Source organism: Blennius ocellaris, assembly GCF_963422515.1.
Source record: "Blennius ocellaris genome assembly, chromosome: 2".
Taxonomy (NCBI): Eukaryota; Metazoa; Chordata; class Actinopteri; order Blenniiformes; family Blenniidae; genus Blennius; species Blennius ocellaris.
In genome coordinates this window covers 12640404-12664290 of record NC_137651.1, presented here as the reverse complement: position 1 = coordinate 12664290, position 23887 = coordinate 12640404, and the positions used below count along the sequence as shown (strand labels likewise).

General features: G+C 39.6%; 2 protein-coding genes across 2 annotated transcripts in view; both read left to right on the top strand.

Moving 5' to 3' along the window:
- Positions 1-28: 28 nt before the first annotated feature.
- Positions 29-10963, top strand: LOC308144053 (putative G-protein coupled receptor 149; the record flags this gene model as incomplete). The annotated part of the gene is made up of 5 exons (XM_080515065.1): positions 29-991; positions 2667-2847; positions 2994-3496; positions 8758-8901; positions 10451-10963. The coding sequence occupies 5 exons, from the start codon at positions 29-31 to the stop codon at positions 10961-10963; spliced, it is 2304 nt and encodes a 767-aa protein (XP_080371191.1).
- Positions 10964-17969: 7006 nt separating this feature from the next.
- dhx36 (DEAH (Asp-Glu-Ala-His) box polypeptide 36) overlaps positions 17970-23887 on the top strand; it is a gene marked incomplete at its 5' end in the record, with an annotated part of 30175 nt that continues 24257 nt past the window's right edge. The window contains 7 exons of the mRNA XM_080513928.1: positions 17970-18266; positions 19290-19447; positions 19629-19739; positions 19896-20091; positions 22610-22648; positions 22847-23017; positions 23163-23242. Coding sequence (XP_080370054.1) covers positions 17970-18266; positions 19290-19447; positions 19629-19739; positions 19896-20091; positions 22610-22648; positions 22847-23017; positions 23163-23242 — 1052 coding nt within the window. The remainder of the gene's footprint in view (positions 18267-19289; positions 19448-19628; positions 19740-19895; positions 20092-22609; positions 22649-22846; positions 23018-23162; positions 23243-23887) is intronic.

The window sequence follows — 23887 nt, the reverse complement described above, 5'->3', positions numbered from 1 at the left end:
AGTGGATAATATACCAATCCGGGTGAAAATGTCCACGACGCACCACAGCTCCGCGGCGCCGAACAAGAGCCACCTTTCCACGGACACCTACGGCGCGACAGACCCCTCCGGGAGACAGATGCGCCTCTTGCTTTTCGGTCTGTGCCTGGCCATCGCCGCCGTTACCTTAGTCGGAGGTGTGTATTCGCTGCTCTCCCTCCTCCGGATGAGGAAGAAAACCTCGCTGTGTGTCATCGTGGCATCCATGTCGGTGGACGACCTGCTCAGCGTGGTGCCGCTCTCCCTGTTCATGCTCCTGCAGTGGGAAACGGATGGAGGTGAAGGGTCGGCCAGCCTGTGCACTTTATCTGGACTTCTCTACGTTTTCCAAGGCGTTTCCAGCAATATGAAGGCTTGTCTTATAGCAGCCTATACTTTTTATGTCACCAAGAGGTTCGGTGTGCTTCGGTCCGTGCGCCGGCCGCTCAGGGTGATGTGGGCCGTCGCAGGTGTGTGGCTGGTCAGCCTGGCCGTCAGCGTGTTGCCTCTGTGTGGATGGGGCAGCTTCACGCCGGTCTCTCTCGGCTGTTTTCCGGAGAGCGACAGTTTTTACATTCTCCTGCTCTTCTCTTTATACTCCCTGTGCTTTTGCGGCTTGTTGTTTTTCTTCACCCCGCTCACCTATCAGCTGCTGTGCTCCAGAGAGCCCCAGAGGACTCTGCTGTACCCCGGCTACATGGACATGGCGCAACGAATGAGCGGCTCAGTTGGCCTGTGCGATCTCCAGTCCTTCTCTCGGGACAGCCTCAACAGAAGTTTCGGTGCGTACAACGAGCTGAGCCCCAGTTCGTACGAGACGGAGCTCAGGGAAAAGGAGGACGGCGGTCTGTCCCTCGGGTCGGGCAGGGGGAAGAGGGCGGCTGCTGTCGGAGACACGCCGGTGGTGTTTGCGCAAAAGCGCTTCTCCATGATCCTGGCTGTGGTCAGAGTTATTCTCTGGATGCCAATGATGGTAAGCAGCGGGATGGAAATCAAATCTTAAAATTTTAAACCTCAAAGAAATAGCATCGTAACTTGTAGAAATGAAGGGGAATGCATTTTCTGTTTACACTGCTCTTTATATGTGATATGTTTTTGTGTCTACAAAACTGAAGAAACATAAACATCTAATTGAAAGGTTACATTTGGGAGATATGAAAAAATTATTGAAGTGCGCCATAACTTTCATTACTATACAACAACAACAAAATAAAAATAAATCCCAATTTTCCTCCTCCATAAATAAGTGTAATTGTAAATAACATGGAATTGACCCCCTTCCCAATGGGAGAAATACTTCTACTCTTTTTCAAACTGGTAACCTTCCACATGAAATGTGTGAATGTTAGGGCAGTTATGGAAAGTCAATCTGGCACCAAACAACAGAAGGATGTTTGTAATTTCATTTGAGAAATTACATTTATGAATTATTTGACAAACCAACCAGCCTCCGTTCAAGTTAGAATGGGTAGATTTCATTGAAATGGTACACATACTAAGCTACCAACAATAAAGCTTTTTTCGTATGTAGAACTGATGTCTGATATCTGTGGATGATAATAAACTCCCAAACATCTGTTCATCCTTATATTGGGTTAAATTGCTCAACTTCGCCAAATCATAATATTCCCAGTGTGTCCTTAATCATAGCAATTGAATAAAAATGGGAGCTGTACATTGCTAAATTGAACCACTAATAGCTCACTTGTTTTTGTATAAGGTATATGTGCCATATTTATTTATAATGTGGCTAAAAGTCATAGATGATAGCATCCTGAAATACAACCAGGTTGTAATTTCAAATCATTTTATAAGAAAAATGAAGTCAATAAATTAAGCAAATTCTCTAAACTTAAGTACATTTTCAGACATGAAGAAGCCATTCATGTCACTTTAAGAATAACCATATGTGGAAATATCTCAAATAATGTGATGTCTTTTCAGTTTATAAAATATTTAAATGTCTCATGAAGGTTGAAAAGAAGTATTGTAGTTTTTTACTTCCAGAATTTTATGAAATACTACTTCATTATGGCTGTACGAGCATTCACAGTCAGGTTTTAGTTCACAGGTAAGCGTATTTCTTTTTGAGATGCATTCAAAAACACCTTGCTTTAGTTATGTGCTTATCTTTGCCATTTTTGTAAGCAATAGAGGTCGAGCCAACATCATGATATACCATATATCAAAAATACTATAGCAATCCAGAAAGCTTCTCTGGGTCTTTTCCCCATTAATTATACTGTTTTTTGATATTGCCTTTACAAACTGAATACATTTTTTTTTTATATCGCTGGGCTTTTGTTTCTGAGTTCATAACAAGAAAAATGCTTGTCTTGTTGCTGAACTTCAACATAACAGAATTTTCTAGTGAGAAATCTACAGTACGTAATTGTCTTTTGACAAATATCCATAGCACAATATTTTAAATCCATTATATTTGTATTTTGTAAGACCACTGATGAAATTGAATATAATACCCCCCAAAATTAAAACCCCCTAAGAAAATAGGAGGATAAAAAGCCCAGCATGAGTGAGCAGCGTGCGTAATTCCTTTTCATGCAATTGTCTCCCTCCCACCATTTCCCCATGTATATTAAATTGCTGACTCCTGGGTGAATTAATTTCCCCTACCCTTTCGTTCACAGACTTTGGTGCTCGTGCGCCATACAGTGAACGCACACAGCTCTTCCCTGGAGACCCTGAGCTTCTTTCTCACTCTGCTTGCCCCTGCGGTCACTCCTCTTTTCGTGCTGTCGGAGCGCTGGATCCACATGCCATGTGGCTGCTTCATTAACTGCAAACAGGATCCAACACAGGAGCCCTCAGGTAGATGATGACGATGATGAAATACACATGTAGTAGATATATGCACAGAAAAACCTTGGACCTTGCTTTCATTGTGTTGCTGAGTGGGAGCTAGAAATACAATAATTTCTATGAGGAGGCAGTAAAATTGTTCTTTCTGTTTACAGTGATGAAAAGAAGATTTGAGTTCAACCTTTCTCTCCAACAAGGCTATGGGGTGTATAAGTTGTCACATGCCACCATGTCTCACGGCAGCCCTACTAACGAGAAGACTGCTTATCACAGCCTTTTTAACTGTGACTTCCCAAATCCTCGCCTTGATGCACTCGAAAGTGGTGGTCTCGCCAACTTTGGGCCCAATTTTGATTTCAGCACCACCTGCCCGGTGGACAGCTCCTCTCATGCAGACCTTCTTATGGAAGCGGTGGCAGGTGGGGGGGAATCGCTGGCTGAATGTCCTCCACTTCCCCATGAGATCTACAGAGATGGCGAGGATTTCCACTGCATCCCCTCGCTGTCCTCTCATCACCGGGAACAGGATCACAATCTCATTGACACATCGTCAGTGTTTGAGGGGGCAGAGAGGAGGCTGTCACATGAAGAGTGTCGGAAAATTGAGCTGACAGACTGGGAATGGTGCCGGAGTAAATCGGAGAGAACACCTAGACAGGTACACCACTGTCCAGAGCAGTCGGTCCATTAGTCTTATCTCAAACCATTTAATTAAGTCATTTGTATCTGTCATCCTGAAGTTTATGGCTGACTTTAACCTTTTTCCACACTCTCACACTATTGCTTTCCAGAAGTAGCCAGTCGTGGCAGTGTACTTCAGTTTTGAATGTTGATGATTTTTTAGTCTTGGTTATTCTGTTTAGACAGTAAAAAGAAATTAAATGTGGTTTGATTACAGTGCACCCATGCAAAGAGGTAGGCACATACAGCAGGTATATTTATGCCTGTGTGTTATCATTTTGCTGTGAGTTCACTTCAAAGAAGAGATTTAAAGAGAGAGAGGAGACTGAGTGTCTGTTTGTTGGTCTCTCTTTCATCTTCTTATTACCCTCTCTCCTCTCCTCTCCTCTCCTCTCCTCTCCTCTCCTCTCCCATATCTTCATCTGTGCGATGGTTCAATGGGTTCTGACTAATAGAGCAAGTGATCGAGATACTATCAGATGCTTACCCTATCTTTCAAAAAGCAGCATGCATTCTTTGCTGCTTAACAGAGCGTAAACTCAGACCATAAAGTTCAGTTTTATTCATTGGTTTAGTCTGTGGAGGGCTGTTCAAGGCAGTTTTACGTAATACAGTAGTTTGCAGTTTCAGTAATCATGAACTATATCCACTGAAGGTTGGTGTCAATGCTTTCGAACAAATGTGTCATTGATTATGAGTCCAAATGAAAACAAGATGAAAAATGAAGAGGCTAGTTTTAGATTCACGCTTTCGTTAAGATTTAATCAGACACACATTGTATTCAATAATCAGAATGAAGCACTGTCTGTCTGCCAAGACCTAAACTTGTCTCATTATTCAATCATTAATTCTTCACTTTTTACAATGGTTGCTAAATCATAAAATGTAAACAGAGGAGCTCAAGACAGTTTGCTACAGACACACAGACCTCGGTCTTCTAATCCATTTTTAATCCTTTTTTTTTTTCTTTTTCGTTGACATTGTGTGCTGTTGTAATACCACAAGCTTAATTCTCTTTGTATTTTGCTACACCCAACTGAATTGTTAAACAAGGACAAAACAGCAAAGGCCTAATGATTAATGTATCCTGGCACGGGAGATACCAGACACAGATGAGAGAGTAGCCTTCACTCTGCTCCCTAGAAACAACAGACAGGCATTACCTTTCAAAGTGAATTGTGACGTTTACAACAATCGCACGATAAGGTTTTGTTGGTCTCGCAAAAGCTTAAATGGGATATGAACAGATGTTTCACTCCATCTCTGTCCCTCTTTTTCCTCTTCCTATGCTGCTCTACTTATACGTTTGAAATGTTTTGGTTTGAAAATCACCAGAGGGTGGAAAATCCATGGAGCATGCATCTACACTTGGCTTTGGCACTCATTGTGCATCATGTATAAGTCTGAGATGTTCACTGCTGTTGTGTGTGTGTGTGTGTGTGTGTGTGTGTGTGTGTGTGTGTGTGTGTGTGTGTGTGTGTGTGTGTGTGTGTGTGTGTGTGTGTGTGTGTGTGTGTGTGTGTGTGTGTGTGTGTGTGTGTGTGTGTGTGTGTGTGTGTGTGTGTGTGTGTGTGTGTGTGTGTGCGTGTGTGTGCGGATGTGCATGCTTCCCACATGGAAAGAACCTATATAAACATATATGTTTTAATATAGGTTTTGATATAGGTTTGGCATATATGTGACATATATAAAATTGGCCGTTTTCCTATATGTTATGTACATATATGTATGACAATGTATGGGCTGCATATATGCACATATATGACAATATATGTGCATATATGCAGCATATATGTGCATATATGCAGCATATATTGTCATATATGTGCATATATATGGTCATATATGTGCATATATGCAGCATATATGTGCATATATGCAGCATATATTGTCATATATGTGCATATATGCAGCCCATACATTGTCATATATGTGCATATATGCAGCATTTATGTGCATATATGCAGCATTTATGTGCATATATGCAGCATATATATGGTCATATATGTGCATATATGCAGCATATATGTGCATATATACAGCATATATATTGTCATATATGTGCATATATGCTGCATATAGGTTTCATATATGTGCATATATCCTCATATAGGTTCTTTCCATGTGGGTTGTCCTACTTCTATGTATTTTAGTTGCAAAGTTAGTTCAGTATATCTCCTCAGTCTTTATTTATTGATTGGGGTATAAAGAAAAACAAAGTTAATTATGAGTTTGTAAATGCATCAACACACCGCATGTATAGCCGGACAACTATAACAAAATAATAAAATTAATATCACTGTACCCACAAGCCTCCAATTCCCCACAAAGCAGCTAAAAAAAACAAGTAAATTCTACAGTACATACACGAACAGAAATCCAAACAACAGATGAACACACAACTGAAAGACTTGTAATTTATAATGTTTCCTGCCTCTGTTTTGTTCCTTGTTAGCAGACCAGATGTCATTACTCAGCGCCTTTTCTCTTTACTGTTAGACCCTCTGGCCTTCTGCATCTACAGGGAGAGGTGGAATTAAGGCTTAAAGACATCTTTACCCTTTCTGTGACTTTATTGTCTGTTAGTGAAGCACAGAGCTGGGGGCGCACTCACAAGCCTTCTCCCTAAGGGGAAATGGAGAGCTAATGTGCATTCAAATGTAGAGACCAGAAACCCACTCACTCTCCTGAGATCACTGTAAAATAAACGTTTCTCTCATAAACAAGACTAGAATGTATGCAATTACAACAACAAATATTGACTTTTGAATAGAGTCAAGAATAGCACAACCTCAGTCAATATACAACAGCCTCAATAGGATCTGTAAAAATCAACAGAGAATACCTTATGGGTCTGTAATTATCATTGTTGTTGTTGATGTTATTGTTGTTGTTAGTTGTGGTGTGCTTTATGTTGGCATGCTGATACACAAATTAAAAATAAAAATCACAGTGGGTGAAGCAAATTAATTTAATGTACTGTATGCCATTTTGTTTTGGGAATTGGCAGTGATATCTTGGAGGTAAGAGAAATGAGCATATTTTCGGAGGTTTGTGGGTCTGAATCTCACTGCCGACTGGTTACCACTGTGGCTCCTTGAGCAAGGCACTTAACTCCACTGCACTACAGCAGCCGACTCCTCCTGATATGTGTAAAGGTTAACTATGAACATAATGGGTTAAATGCAGAGAAATTATTCCCAAGGGGATCAGTAAAGCGTCTAAAATACACACGTATAACCCAACAAGGAAACATAGGATAAAGTGCTCAGCACTCACGTCACAGTGAGAAGAAACAAAACAAAAACATTTGGGTTTGCATGTTCTCCATGTTGCCCGATTTCCTGCCTCAGAGTCCATAAACGTGCAGTAGGTGAACTGATTGAATTGACTGCAGGAGTGTATGTCTGTGTGTGTCTGAATTGATATACAAGGTTGTACTCTGGCTTTGTGGGATCACATAAGATCAGCTACAGGCCTCCAGTGACCTGAAGTTTGACCGAGCAGCATAGATAATTATAAATATCCAGCCAGGAGTGGGTACAACTCATCATGTCAGCTCCTCTTCAGATCTCCAAAATCCTCCCAGGGCTTAGTGAAAAAGGTTTTTCCTAAGCTGCACCTTGGTCATGAATCAATTTGAAAGACTCACAGCAGCTTTTTTTTCTCCACATTTTTCTGAGCAAATTTTAAATTCCATTCGCAATCTGTTCCATTCTCAATCTAATAGAAGAGTTTAACTGCTATTCTTAACCTGGTATTAAATGTAGATGCCATTGCCAAATCTTACAGCAGTTCGAACAATACTTCCAGACACACTTCAGGTATGACCACAACTATCAACCTGTTGGTAGCTCTCAATGCCAATTTAGAGGCTCAGGGATTTTTTTTTTTTTTTTTTATTTGCACACCATGTCATTTAGTGTTGACTTAGCTTTAATGGGTTGCTTATTTTACTGGATGACAAGGCAGTGAAGAAATCACTGTGGGTGCAAGATCAGCATTATAATTGTGCTTGTAGTGATGAAGTTTCTAACATGAACCATGATTGAAGACTTTTCATAAAGAAACATGTTGATATCACCACCACAATCAACTGGACTGGCCATTTGGGGAACATGAGTGCTTGATAATTTTATGATCATTCATTCAAAACATGTCTCTCAGTCCCTCACACATCAATACTGTAAACAGAGACAATGATTATCTTCTTACCGTGCGTGCTTGTTTCAAAATAGCTCACATTAGTGCAAAGTTACATTATATAAAATATGTTTTGGATAAAACTCTTACATCAATTAATGTCCTTCCCACACTGACAGGTTCAGAATATTATTAGATTTACTTGACAGTTTGTTGTTGGCTCAACATCATAGCTTCTCTCTCCCTCCCCTCTCACAATAAGGCCAACAATGACAGGGAAATAGACAGAGTCAGAGAGAACAAGAGATTGACATCCTCTTTGTCTCTATTGTGCGTCATAGTCCCAATCAGATCATTACATTGAACTAATCTAAATAATTTAGAGGCTTGATGAGACCTGCCACAGTTTCCCCATTGTTGCACCGCAGGATGCGTCTCCCTTTGCCTGCTGGCTTAATGTATTTTTACAAACACATTTCCTTGACAGAGGCTCATTTTGAGACACTCCACAGTCGCTTAGTCCCTATCAAACATTTTTTATAAATATGAGGAAACTCTGTACAATGATTAAAAATGTGCCCAATATAAATAAATCCTCTCGGAAGAAATAAGGTAAACCAACACGAAACCCTGATGAAAATGGGATGATGCATTTGCATCAAAATTCTATTATTCAAATCAAATTACAGAATGAAAAACTGATAACAGCTCAGTGAGGAATCATTCATGCCTCCCAGGTTTTTTTGTTGTTGCTGTGAACCTGAGAGATCTGCATGGATCCCGACTATCTAATTTTAGCTGCAAGGCACTGTATTGGTCTCTTACATGTAAGCCTCATTAACTCTTGGGATGGAAACGACACATCCATCTCGCTGCACTTGACATCATGTATGTGATGCATCTTCAGTTTGCTCAAACAGCTGTAATGAGCTGCATAAGAATCTATTCAATGATCTAATGCATTACACACGTTCCAACATGATCAACCCAGGAGTAGAATAGTGTGTTGAGGTATTGTGTTCATCCAAGTTAATGTGTGAGGATCTTGCTGAGATGTTCTCATAACATTTTCTTCCTATCGTTTCTTCTGTGCAGAAATCGTCAGGTGGTCTGTCAATCCCTCTATGTGCCTTTCAGGGAACAGTATCTCTCCAAGCACCCACAGGGAAAACACTGTCTCTTTCCACCTATGAGGTCAGCAGTGATGGGCTCAAAATATCCCCAAACAATGCCAAGAAGGTAACGACTCTCACAACACTGCTTCTTCTTCATGTCTTTTCAAACACCAGTAGTAACTCATTTGTAAGGCAGATCAGCAAAGTCCTACAGAATAAAAAGTTGTTTGTCTTTGCAGTAAATGCAGCCATTTTTGCCGCCATCTACCAAATAAAATTTGTCTGAAGCCACAAAACATGTTCAACTCTTAAGCTGAGGATAGCAAAGGTTCTATATTTCTACTATAAAACTACATTTTAGGTCACGTTTATGATTTTATTTATGCCTAAAATTTTTAAATGTAGATAGTTTAATACATTTTTACTTATTTTTGTTTTTGGAGCTCAATTTAATAGTTTCAGCAATGTTGGCCATTTTAGCAGTTTTAGCTGATTTAGCTTTCTGGACTCTTTTAGATATTTGGTTTCCTTTTTAGACTTTTAGGGAAATTTCTGCTTCCTTGGCTGTTTTTCCAGCTGATGTTTCCATTTCTATTGTTTTAATAATTTGGAAATTTAGATAGTTTGTTTACATTTGTATGTTTTATTAGTATTTATTCTATTACTATATTTCTTTAATTTCTTTGTAAAGCATTGGGAATTGCCCTGTGTTTGAATGTTGCTTTATAAATACATTTCCCTTGCCTTGCCTTGTAGTCTGGCAATAAAGGTCCATTCGAGAATGAGCCGAGTTTGGAATAAAACAAGATTGAAAATAAAGTCAATGTAGACATTCTGAATGCTAACGGCACATGTGGCTCCAGAGTTGTGGGTTACAGACTCCTGCATTAGAATCATAAGCAAAACAATGGTGGTTGTGAAGGAAGAGTTCACATGCAGCACATTTTTATGTAAATGAGGCTGGAGCAGTGAAAAGATAACACGCTATATATGCACTATCGGTCAAAGTTTTTTATTGGCAGTTATCAGTTTAATGTTCCAGTGTAATCTTTGATGAAACTCATTAACAAATAAGCAATTTGGACTAATCAAAGTAGCCACCTTTGGCAGATGTAACAGCTGACTGCACCCGTGATCTTCTTTCTACAATAGAAATCAAATATTATTCAGAAAATTCGTCCTTGTTGCAGAAGCTCAATTAAATGTGTGGCACTTATAGCTTGTTTTGCTTTAACACTTCTGTCCAGTTCCTCTCAAACCAGCTCGAAGGCGTTTGAATCTGGCCACTCCATGTTTTCAAGTTGACCATCTTGTTCTGTTTTTCCTATCTTAGTTCTGTCATAGCTGTGATCTAGAGCTTGAAATAAAGTTGTTTTACAAAATATAATTATATTCCTTTGATTGTCACCTTCAGTTAAGCTAAAGATTAGACTAAATATCAGTAGATACAGTTGGATTCTTGACTGGGGAAAAACTGCAGAAAATAAATAAGGACATTTATTTTATTGGTCATGGTGTAATTATTGCTTTTCACTTTATTCCAAGATAAAAGACTTACAAGATTTGAATAATCTGATGCTTAATTTAATTTCATTGATAATGAACAGCTATTTAATTTCACAGTCATCATCAGTTTTTGCATTGCTCATATTTTGCCCTTCTCTGCTTCAAAGGTTGAAGTATATCGCTCCAAGTCAGTTGGACATGAACCCAGTGCAGATGATCCAGCATCAGGCGGCCAAGCCGGAGACGTGAATGTCAGCCACGTTGGGGTGGGGATGGAGATTGGAATGGGGATGGGGATGGGAGGTGGGGTGGGGGACACCAATGTCAAGATCCACCTGGAGGTTCTGGAGATCTGTGACAACGAGGAGGCGATGGACAGTGTCTCTATCATCTCTAACATCAGTCAGTCCTCCACCCACGCCCGCTCCCCATCGCTGCGCTACTCGAGAAGAGAGAACCGCTTTGTCTCCTGCGACCTGGGTGAGACAGCCTCCTACTCCTTGCTCATTCCCAGCAGTGGCAACACAGAGGCAGAGACCATCAACATATCCATACCGGACACTGTGGAAGCTCACCGGCAGAACAGCCGACGACAGACACAGGAGAGCTCAGGGTATCAGGAGGAGATCCAGCTACTTAATGAAGCCTACAGGAAGCAAGCTGGGGAGAGAGAAGAGTGACAAAATAACAAGACGTAGGCTCTCTTAGGAGGTGGACGGGGAATGCTGCTTGATAAATTTCTTAGTCATTCCATATTAACCTCTCTCTGGTCATTCCTGCAATGGAGTTGACAGGTGACCTAAGTAGAGACTTAACTCAAGACTGTTATGAAAATATGTTTACCTGCTCTTGTACTTTCTCTTAAAGTCACATCTTGGGAGCACCCCAATCAACTGCTTTTATAGTACACAGAGATAGATTAGCTTGTATGAGGACAGCTAGTCATAGTTTGTGGTGAACGCAAGAGAAACTGAAAAGGTGGGGGAGGGTCTTTTACCACTGTATCTGTGTCCCTGCTGTGACTCACCATATGGCAGCCTGTCATCACGGAACAGAGACAGCACGAGAGGAAAAAGAATGACTTCGACGTAGAAAAGGAGGAGCTCCGGCCTGATCATGTCTGATATGGAACAGCTCCAGCAGACTACATCATTGGTGACTCAGCCGCGAAGGGAGGGGTCACCTGACCCATGTATCTGACTCATCCGACTGTGTGTTGTGCTTTTTAATGTATGAGAAGAAGCACTGCCCGTAAGAATGAAAGCCTACGTATGACAGCGATGTTTAATAATGTCACTGACCTGAATGAAATTTTGATGTTTCTCTCAAGCAAATGTGTTGAATCTTCATATATTTATTAGAATTGTGTTTTTTCCTTGCACCGATCTCTTATACCTATCATGTATTACGCAATTCTTGTCGCTACTATCAAATTTGAGATACATCACTCATACCTGTTGAAAATCTGAAACATTAGGGTGGAAAATAGATAGGAAGGGAACTTATTTGAGAAAGAGGTTGAGGGGATTCTTATGCATGACAGTGTTCTGCTTCGTGCACATTTGGCGCGACTGAGATGAGTGACTGTGCATATTTTACTCCAGCAGACAGCATATGAATGTACATCTCAGAGTCACTTTGGGGGTTCATCTCTCTGCTCACCAGGTTCATTTTCCATCCAATCAGCAAACCACTGGGACCTCTCATACGTGCATAAATACAGGGCTGGAGTTCAATGTTCTTTTCTGGTAATGTGCACTTCACCATTGTTTTACAGGTAACATGGACTGTGAACATCTCTCAGATTCATACAACTCTTTATTCTACTGGGCAACAATATATTTATTATTACTTATATGAACATTTACCTTGTCAATTGTGTACTGCAGGAAAATGATTAATTTTAGGACATATATGTATTTACGTTTGTTTTATGGAGGTGTGTCCTATATGTCAACAGTTAGGCTAGAGCTTCATCATCAGCACTGTGTAGAGTTTATTTGTACAAGCTTTTGAATTGTCCCTTAGCAAGACCACAAGATTAACTGTGACAGCTCCCATCATCCTGAAGAAGCTTATCATTAAAGATTCATACCAGAAAATTGCCTTCAACAATATTGTGATGTATTTCTGTTCCCAGTGCCCCCAGGCAAGGGGCACATAATGTAGAAGCATATGAATGACGATGAATGAAAAGTTGTATTGACTGTCAACATTTCAGCTGCTAATGGTGCCACAGGTTTACAGCTGAGCAGTGTTTCATCTCTGCTGCCTAACAGAGTGAAAATAATTCCATTATCTGCTTTCTCTCAGTATTCAACATGAGTACAGTTCAGATTCTGGTTAAGCTTTCACACAAACCAAACTGATCGATTAACTGTGATATGTCTTGCTTTATGAAACATGGGGAGGCACATCAGCTGTAGGTACTATTTTTATTCGGGGAATGATGCATTACTGCAAAGCAACTCATTTCGCCAGTAATGTGCGATAAACTGATCATTATGCATATTTAGTTGCAAATGCTGGTGTTTCCACAAACTCTTTTTGTATTTTTGACACACTTTTGTCATAGAGGAAAACAGTTGCAGAGCTGCTGTCTCTCTGCCTGCTTCCAAGACAATGTTTGAATTTATTCACAGGCCGACATAAAGGTTAGCTTATAAATCTGGATTATTGGCATTCCCCTACTGTGAGTTTATCTCATTTTTGTTACTGCTTTTTCAGTTTCAGATGTTATTAACAGCTATAAGCACTCCATAAAGGCATCCTAAACAAGAAACAATCAAAAGTACCAAGTTATTTATCCTAGTGATTAAACTACACAGAGAAGTAGGGCATGTGTTATATGTGTATTATATATTCTTTTTATGCTATAACTGCTTCTCACATCACTGAAAAGCCTGCTTATTTCTTTTAGAAATGGTGCCACATTGCCAAGAAGTATGTGTGGGATGAACAACAGCTGAGAATTGGGCCCATGCAAAAGTAGACAAATCTATACTAAAAGAACACAGATGGTATTTGCTTTTGAGTCTTGTTTGATGAATTGCATGAATAAAGTCTAAAGAAACAAGGCATGTTGGCAATTGAATGGTTTATCCATTTAACAGGCAAGAGCCTAAGTAGCGTGTGGAAAGCCCATATAGAGACACAACAGACAGGAACCTTGTCTTCATGGTGGTCACCAGCCTGCGCACACACTGGTGTGGACTGTTCTTCAACCAGCATTTTGTGGAAAGTCAGCGAACGTGGTTGTGTTGGTCATGTCTGGTCCAATTATAGTAGATTGAAGTCATCTTGGAGATGAGCACTTGGTTCTACACTGTGAAGACATGAACTGGTGGATTCAGAATCTCATCTTGATGTCTTTATTCAATGATCATTGATTGTCAGCACCAGATCCTCAAAGAGTCAATAGCAACAGCAAAGAGAAGCTGGCATTGCCAGGGGCTACATTTTCACGGGTGCTAAACGCACATCCAGTTTCGCTGCTCCTCCAACAAATGCATGTTCCTCACAAATGTGGCAGTATGCAAAAGAAATAAACAGGCATTCTAGTGATGTTGGCTTTTATTACCAGGAGGTATCAATACAACAAAAAAGTCATCTATAAAACATGCATTGCGTTGCTTTTATACGTAATATGAGCCAGATATCCCAGAACAACACTGGTCGTTGTGCCCAGACGATCACAGTATTGTCACCAATTCAGTTACTATATGATTTTTGTTTTTTTTGATTAGGTGATATTGTATAAACTAGGTAGTAAAAGCCCATCATTTTCTTGTCTTTGAAAAAAGGACCACTGGAGAAAAGGCCAGCCATCAGCAGAAAGAAATTATTAAAAGAAAACTGATAATACAGTTTTGACCAGCAGCAATTGTTAAAGTGTTATGATTTCTGTATGATTCAAGGACTTTTACCACCCACTCGCAACCTCTGATTCTCTGATTAGACCGTAGCAATCACACGCTTGTGAGCCTCCATCTAAATGTATAATCAGTGCTACTGCTTATGTTGACATTTTTTCCCCTCAATTTATTTGTTGAACAATTTCGGCTAAAACACAGGGACATGAAAAAATGTACAAAGGTGTATATTTGTGGTGTATGTGTTACCTATATAACCATATAACCATATATATATATATATATATATATATATATATATATGTTTATATATATATATATATATATATATATATATATATATATATATAGTCTGATTATACAGAGTTTGGATAGATTGCAAGTAGTCCACAGGTATGACAGTGAGATGTGGAAATCTGCTGCTTTGGTGAGAGAGAGCATTTGCAACACTTTCCTCTCTTTTAATATGAATTTGTTTTCACAATCCTTCCACTTCCCCAAAGGCTTTCTTCTCACACATCATCAGCTTTATTTTCAGCCTGTTCCTTTTATACCTTCCTAGCCTATTTTCACACTATTTTCCCACTTTGCTAACTCTCTGACACCGGTTCATTTCAAATCCCTCATCTTCTCCTGTTAGAGCATTCAACTGAGATATTGGGACCACGCGCTCATTTCAAAATAATGACACGGATTAGATATTGGCAGCTACAGGAAAAAACAAAAAAAACAAAAACACATGAGTCACTGTAAACTCAAACAAGGTTCACCTGATCACTGTTGATGTGTTTCTTCTTTTCAGGCTCATCTCAGCTCAAAAGCACAATTTTATACAGTATATTGTTAGAGTTGGACATTGGACATTTTTTAAGCATGTAAGCAGATACATGCAGGGACTGATGAAAAACACATTTTCAAAATACATAAATAAAAACAATAAATTAATTATAAATGAATTTGACTTTATTTTATTTATTTGAAATAATGTTTTCTATCTAAACATGTGATTCTTCTAAACCCTGTGATTTTTTTTTTCTACCACAGTATCTCTGCAAATTCTCTCAAGAACACAGCAGTTGGAAATCGGCACACTTCGCAACCTTTCATTTAAACGCATTGTAAAATAAAACATTCCACAGTCAGGATGATGACGGGTGTGAAAAGAAGAAGTTCATTTGAAGGTGATGATGTGGGATATTTCTCGACAGCAGCGCAGAGCTGCAGGGTGAGATTTATACCACAAGCTCCCAAGAGCATCATGCATGAACCGCTTTCATAATCACTCTTCATGTTCTTTCATCTGCACAATGCCCTTCACCACTGTATGTGTATGGATTTCACCTTATTAGGCAAAGAGAGAAATAGAGAGTTGTGTAAAACAGTGAAAAAGATACGAAATAACCACAGATTTTGATCATTTGGTATTTCAACTTGTTTTTAAAAAGAGAATTGTTCTGATGGTTGCTTTTCGGACAAATAATCAATAGCAAACACAATCTGAAGAGCCAATTCCCCCACCTCTTTATAAGTAAAAAATGTGTCATGAGCTGAAGAAAACATAAAGCCTACAATTTGAATGTTGCACAACTTATATGAAGCATTCTGATAATAATACAACAAAATATTGAAATATTCTATTTGTCACCTCAAATTTCTTTTGTCAAAATAGAACAAAATAAACATTCATGAAAATCTACAAAGCTCCAGTTCAGTGTGAATGTAGAAGTGAATACTTCTCCTGCAGAGACACCAGTCAAAATCCCTCAGCAAGGAATAATGCACAGAATGAAATTACAATAAAAACAAAATTTTCTTTGAGAGGGTCTCACTCGGGGACCTCAAGTGCATGTTTTTGGAAATGTGGGAAGACACCCACACACAGGGAGACCATGCAAACTCCATAAAGAAAGGCCCCTGGTCATATTTGAGCCCACAACCTTCTTGCTGTGAGGTGAGAGCAGAAACCATTGCACAACCATGCCAATTTATGCTATGCCATGTATTATAGGTGGCCATGGAGAACTGATTGCTGATTATTATCTAAGTGCATTCTCATTATCACAATTTCAACATAAAAGCATCTCATGAATCTGTTGTATCTGAAGGTAGAAGACAGTTGTACCTGAGTTCCATGATGCTTCACAGCTGAAAACCTTTAAGATGACAGCTTCCAGCCGTCATGGTGGATCTTTTCTATTGGCTGTAACCTTTAAAGACCAAATAACAGGTCACTCTCTAATGTTCTTGTGATGTCAGAGTGAACATATTGCAGCAGCTGCATTGACATCACTTATTGCCTTTCCCTGTGCATGGTCAGTACTCAAAAAATCCAATTGACAAACATCTACAGTGTGAGATACTTTGTATGAACCGTTTGATGAACTCACATTTGATTTATACAAAGCATTTTTAACACCTCTCTGAACAAAGGTGTTCAATTGTTGAAACAGATCGCAAGGACAAATCACATATGCGCAAAAAAAGGTCAAGCAGAGGGCCATTCTGTTCATTAGATCACCAAAAACTCAAATCTTCTTCCTTCCACAATTGAATACATTTGAAAATGTTCGGACATAAAAATTGTTTCGATGAGAACTGAAAGCACACAGGCCAAAACTGACAGCAAAATCAAAACAAATTGGTGGGAGAGAACAGCAAGAACTCTTCCAATATCAACAAGAACTACTGGATAAGATTCATTTCACAGAAAGGTGTTATTTCCTACTTATATAACTCTACTGTCTAGTGTTGCAAGATGTTGGAGCCCATCAGGAATGACACGCTTGTTACATTTATTGCCACTTTCATAGTTGCCAAAATGATATTAATTCCCATGAGAAAAACTCAAATATCCAGTGAACACCAACACTGGGACAGAGAAAATATGGAAAGTCCCCTTAAAGTTAAAAGCTTCTGCTTTTGAATGTTGGACTTCTAACCCTTCCAACTTTTATGCCACTAATTTCCTGATATCCTCTTCAGAATTGCAGGACATCCATCCAAAAATGTGTGTGGTGGTTGTGTCTGTCCGCAGGGTGTACCCTGCCTTCGCCCATAGTCAGCTTGGATTGACTCTCACGCCCTGGGACCAACTTTGTTGTTGACTCATTCCAGAGTCCAGGCTCTGCAAATTGTCTAACGTCCAGTTGTTCAGGTCTGGTGGCCAGCCTACCTGCAGCAGCACATTCCTAATAATCCTCAGCAGACAGAACAGTTGAGTGTGTTTTGATAATACAATGATGAATACCATGAAAACAATTGATTTATATACCCTGCACTTATATATACACTGGACAGGTCGGCAGTATGTCACAATTTTAGACCTATTAGATATAAAATAAAATGTTTCTCATTCTATTTAATTTTACCTTAGAAATCAAGGAAAATAATATTATATTCAGTAACTTTCCAGTTTACATGTAGCATGGGTATAAATAAATGACCCATGATTCCATAGTCTCCATGCTGGAATTGCGCTTCAATAACAAAACGAACACCCAATCAGAGAGCTTTACGCATTTAGTCATCTGGCGGCTTGTCTGACGTCATTTTCACGCGACGGGTAGGATAGAAAGGAGTATTCTGAGCATCCGTAGCTATTTATCATTTATAACTTTATATTGCTGTTTAATGAGTAAATTAGTGCTTCCGCACTCTATTGCTGTCAGTAAGACATCCATCGCTCGCTGGATACGCGCGATCACGCATTTTTAATGACAAGAATCTGGTGGATAGAGGGTGTAGCTCAGTACTGTTAGCACTTAGCTACAAGCTAACGTTAAATAGCTATTGGTTATCCAGTGCGATCACCGGTATGAGTTATGGATATGGCGGCGGGGGTGGAAGGAGAGGAGGAGGAGGAGGAGGGAGAAGAGGAGGTGGTCGCGGAGGAGGTCGTGGATATAGGGATGGCAGCAGAGAGAGATGGGATAGAGGAGGAGATGGTGGTGGTGGTGGAGAAGGAGGTCCAAGGGACAGCAATTCCGACTTTGATCAGGACCGAGGAGGAGGGCCACGGGACCGTCCTCCTCCGCATCTGAAGGGTCGAGAGATCGGGTTGTGGTACGCCAAATACGGAGCTGTGAGAAGAAAACAAGCCGACAGAAGATCGGTACGGAGCGGGTACAATCTTAATGCATCAACCCGATGTGTTGAACTAAGAACTGAGAGTTTAGCTTTCGCAATGCATATTAGTTTTCTCTTTATGTCACAAAAAAAAACAAAAAAAAAAACAGTCCTCTTCTCTGAACTTGCAAAACTCTGCACATCACCATTCAATCTGTAAAACAGCAGCCTTATATGCAAGTGTCCATGTTGTATCTTATTCTAACTGGGCAGTTGTGTAAATTTGTGTTCATATGGGTCAAAAGATTATATAATTTGAAACTGGTTCTAGATACTGGCTTCTACTTTTTTAGTGTTGTACATGCTGATCTTTGTTCAAACCTTTTGTGAGCCACCCAGATTCTGAGATTTCCTGTGTGTTAATAATAATAGTAATAATAATAACAATGCAATATATTCAGAAGCACCTTTAAAGGCTCTCAATTCCATCTTGCATAAAAGCACACAAAACCTTACAAGCATAAATATAATAAAATACAATGAAGTCAGAATGTGATATGCTACAAGGGGTAACTTAAATTAAGGTGGAGATTATAGAAATTGGAGTTCCAATGGTGGTGCTTTCCAAAGTGTGGGTGGAGAGTGGCTCAAAGATCTCAATTCTATAAAAGAGAGTTGGACATGAGGAATGGTGAGAGGGACCTGGTATAATTATTTTTCTGAATATTGCCCATCATATAAGTGGCTACCGGTCTTCAAGATGTTGGCATCATTATATAATGCTTTCATGTTTCATCACTCTTTGAAGAGAGATGCATTCATGTCTCGTGGGGCCTTTTGTTTGAGCAATCTGAACAAATTAACCGCAAAATGAAGTTTACACCTCTGTTTCATTGATACTTGTACTTGTACTTGTACTTGTACTTCACAGTTCCGGTGGGACAATAGTGGATTTAATTGTGGTTTCAGTGTTATATTGTATAAATTACACTCCAAAACCATGTTTCAAATGTATCCCAGTTTAGGTGCAATCAGGTCGGAAATTTCTCTTTTGTCTTTGTTTATTCAGCGGGCAGTCGTCCAGATGGATGAGGCCAGAGAGCAACACATTACTAAGCTGCTTTCCTCCGTCCAAAACGACCAGTCCGGCCCACGGAGAGACAGTAGGGAGGGAAGAGCTTCTACATCTGACAACTGGCAGACGGCTGCCAACAGTAGTGGTCATTGGTGAGAACAGCTTGGATAATTCTTCCATTTTGTGGCTCGCATGCTGTAGATTTAAGCTCACAGTAGGATAAATGGGAACAATTGAAAGTATAAAAAATTCTGCCCTCTCTGATTTTATTTTTCTGCTCTAACTGCTAGCAATTTGACTTTAATATGTTTTTTTGTTTTATTTTACCATCAGTTATTTTGATGGGGACAAGCCTGAAGAGGTTAAAAGAGAAAATGAGATCCATTCTGAAGATGAGGACAAAATGAATCAAGATGGGAAGAAAAGTTCTCAAACATCAAAAAGGTAACTTTTAAGAAAGAGGAAATGCAAACTTAAGGAGGTACTGTATCTTATAGCAAACAAAACCAAACAATCCTGGTCAATAATGTATCCTGCCCAAGAACAGTGTTGTCAGATAATTACCTTAATTATGGATAATAAACCGGAAATGTGTTTTAGATCCTCGAAAGCAGCATGTAAAGACGAGCCTCCAGAGGAGTGGGATCAAGAAGAACTGCAAGATGAAGAGAAACCACAGCCAGAGAGAATGGATAAGGATGCAGAGTTTTTATTCCACAAAGTCGTCAGAGACAAGTCACTGGATGAATACTTGAAGATCGATCAGCAAAACAGGAACAAGAACAATGACATGTTGGTGAGTGTGTTGACTTGTCTAAAGTTTGATCTACAGTGGCTTGCAAAAGTATTCATACCCCTTGAACTTTTCCACATTTTGTCACATTACACGCCACAAACATAAATATATTTTATTGGAATTGTATGTGAAAGACCAACACAAAGTGTCACACAATTGTGAAGTACAAAGAAAATTATACATGACTTAAAAAAATTTTCGCAAATAAAACACTGAAAAGTGCAGCGTGCAAAAGTATTCAGCCCCCTTTTCTCTGAGTGCAACCAATTGCCTTCAGAAGTTGCCTGATGACTGCTGACTGATTGAATGTTGACCTAATGACTAAATAGAGTCCACCTGTGTGTAATCTAATCTCAGTACAAATATAGCTGTTCAGTGACGGCCTCAGAGGTTTGTTAAGAGAATATTGGGGAGCAAACATCACCATGAAGTCCAAGGAACACGCCAGACAGGTCAGAGATAAAGTTGTGGAGAAGTTTAAAGCAGGGTTAGGCTATAAAAAGATTTCCCAATCTCACGGAGCACTGTTCAATCCATTATCCGGAAATGGAAAGAGTATGGCACAACTGCAAACCTACCGAGACACGGCCGTCCACCTAAACTTCCAGGCTGAACAAGGAGAGCACTGACAAGAGATGCAGCCAAGAGGCCCATGGTGACTCTGGATGAACTGCAGAGATCCACAGCTCAGGTGGGGGAATCTGTCCACAGGACAACTATTGGGCGTGCACTCCACAAATCTGGCCTTTATGAAAGAGTGGCAAGAAGAAAGCCATTGTTAAAAGAAAGCCATAAGAAGTCCCATTTGCAGTGTGCCAGAAACCATGTGGAAGAAGGTGCTCTGGTCAGATGAGACCAAAATTGAACTTTTTGACATAAATGCAAAAACTTATGTGTGGCGGAAACCTAACACTGCACATCACCCTGAACCCACCATCCCCACTGTCAAACATGGTGGTGGTAGCATTATGCTCTGGGGGTGCTGCTCTTCAGCAGGGACAGGGAAGTTGGTCAGAGTTGATGGGAAGATGGATGGAGTCAAATACAGGGCAATCTTGGAAGAAAACCTGTTGAAGTCTGCAAAAGACTTGAGACTGGGGCGGAGGTTCACCATCCAGCAGGACAACGATCCTAAACATAAAGCCAGGGCTACAATGGAATGGTTTAAAACAAAACATATGCATGTGTTAGAATGGCCCAGTCAAAGTCCCGACCTAAATCCCATCGAGAATCTGTGGCAAGGTCTGAAAACCGCCGTTCACAAACGCTCTCCATCTAATTTGACTGAGCTTGAGCTGTTTTGCAAAGAAGAATGGGCAAAAATCTCAGTCTCTCGATGTGCAAAGCTGGTAGAGACATACCCCAAAAGATTTGCAGCTGTAATTGCAGCAAAAGGCGGTTCCACAAAGTATTGACTCAGGGGGGCTGAATACTTTTGCACGCTGCACTTTTCAGTTTTTTAATTTGTGAAAAAAATTTAAAGTCATGTATAACTTTCTTTGTACTTCACAATTGTGTGACACTTTGTGTTGGTCTTTCACATAAAATTCCAATAAAATATATTTATGTTTGTGGCGTGTAATGTGACAAAATGTGGAAAAGTTCAAGGGGTATGAATACTTTTGCAAGCCACTGTAAATAAAATTAACAGGTCTTCAGACTGTCCTACCTGTTACTTTTCCCTGATAGTCACAATGTTGAATGAAATAATTGTGTGCTTTCAGATTACCCAGTGCCATAGGTTTTTGATTTAATTATCTAATCTGTATTAACAAAGTGGCTCATGAGGCCATACTAAAACAAGAAATTAAGTGGAGAGTTGCGTCTTAATATCTGTGTTTTTCCACCAGGATAATTTCCATGCTGACTATTTGCCATTCATTGCTTAACTGATGGGTCTGTTTACAAGTCTAAATGGTTTAGCATGACAAACAATGTGGCCTATGCATCACAAATATGTATAATAATGACATATTTGTCTATATACTTTCCATAACCAAGAAACCTAAACTGTTTGATATCCGGAAATTTCAAAACCATGTGAAAGCAGATGAATAAAAGCTTTGCACTCGTATACCAGTCACATCAGTATTCCCTTTGGATTTCACCTATATGACAATACCAGTGTCACCCAATAGTAACATGAGCTCCCCAGTAGCATTAAAACCACAGAGTAGTATTGAACAACTGCCAAATAATGGAAGCTGAAATTATATATTAACAAAAGGGACAGTCACTCATTCATTGCACATATGTTTGTTTATTCTACAGCCATAAAATGGAAACGATTCGAGGCGTGCTAGTTGTAAGGAGGTTGTATAGGTTGTTTGATTAACATGCAATTTTTTCACAGTGTAACAACAGTGCCATGCTTATTTATTTTTCTGTGCAAGCTAAGCATGATGATGCTAAAGCACCCAGTTGTTGTAATGATCAAGTCTTAAAGTCAAACACTGGCTCATAATTCTTCTTAATTTTATCTTTGATTTTGTTTGACATTTACTATTTTCTCTTTCAGAAATTCAGGGAAAAACTGCCATCGTATGCTAAGAAAGAGGCAAGTGTTTGATTTCATACTATAGTTCTTATTCAAACTTCATTTTCTATTATCTTTTGCCATCTCATCTATAATCACTCATCCGCTCTCTCTGCTTTTGTACTATCTACATTGCTTTTGCATTTTTATTTTACTTACACTTTGTTGATGAAAAATGTAGTACAACTAAACGAGCTTTCACTTTGCTTTTCTTTACAGGAGCTCGTGGAAACGATTAATGCGAACCGTGTCCTGGTGGTGAGCGGTGAGACCGGATGTGGAAAGACCACTCAGGTCACCCAGTTCATCCTGGACGACCATATAAACAGAGGCGTCGGCTCAATGTGCCGGGTGGTCTGCACACAGCCTCGTCGCATCAGCGCCATCTCCGTATGTACAATTCTGAACCGACTTAAGTTTCATTCCATAATCTGTGTGTGATGGTGGATATATTTCCTTCGTCTTTCATGATGATATAACAGAAAATCACAATACCAATGGTGTGTTCATGTGTGTGTGTTTTGTCTCTTGGCAGGTAGCAGAGCGTGTAGCAGCGGAAAGGGCAGAAAGTGTTGGGAACGCAAACTCTTGCGGTTACCAAATCCGCCTACAGAGGTAAGAAAGTCTTGTCAAACACCTGCTCATGCATAAAATGGAAGTAAGTGTGTTGCTTAAATATGCTCACTGTTCAACTGGCACCCAGAAACTGGTTTTGTGCTTATGATAGAAAATAAGATAGAAAATAAAAATTTATCTTCTGTTTAAAGTCCACACTAAATGTTGCACCAAAAGTTTATTAGATAGTTGGAGCTACCACAGGAACATTTCAGCTTTTCTCCAGCTGGTGTAGTTTAGTCTATTTTTCCTGGGCTGACGAGACACATATTTGAGGGTTTGACCAGAGGTTCTCACTTAACTTAAACACTCTGCAACCACCCAGTCTCCCAACCTTTAAACCTTTTGGGTTGAATGCCAAAATCAGATGCATGACACATCACATGCTAGTTGGATATTTTTAATGGGAAGTGCCCAGTAAATCTTGAAATATCAATTAGACCGCATCTTGTGGTCTAATTGTTAGTGTCACAATACATTCTCTTTCATAATTTTAATCTGACTACACCCACTATGAATTCAGTTGTAAGAATGTGTGCTTTATTAAAACAATTCATTCTTATTGCTTTTTTAATCTGATTTCTTCTCAAATATTTAAATAGACACTTGGAGGTGCTTGCTCAGGTGGTCACAGTGTGACAAAAT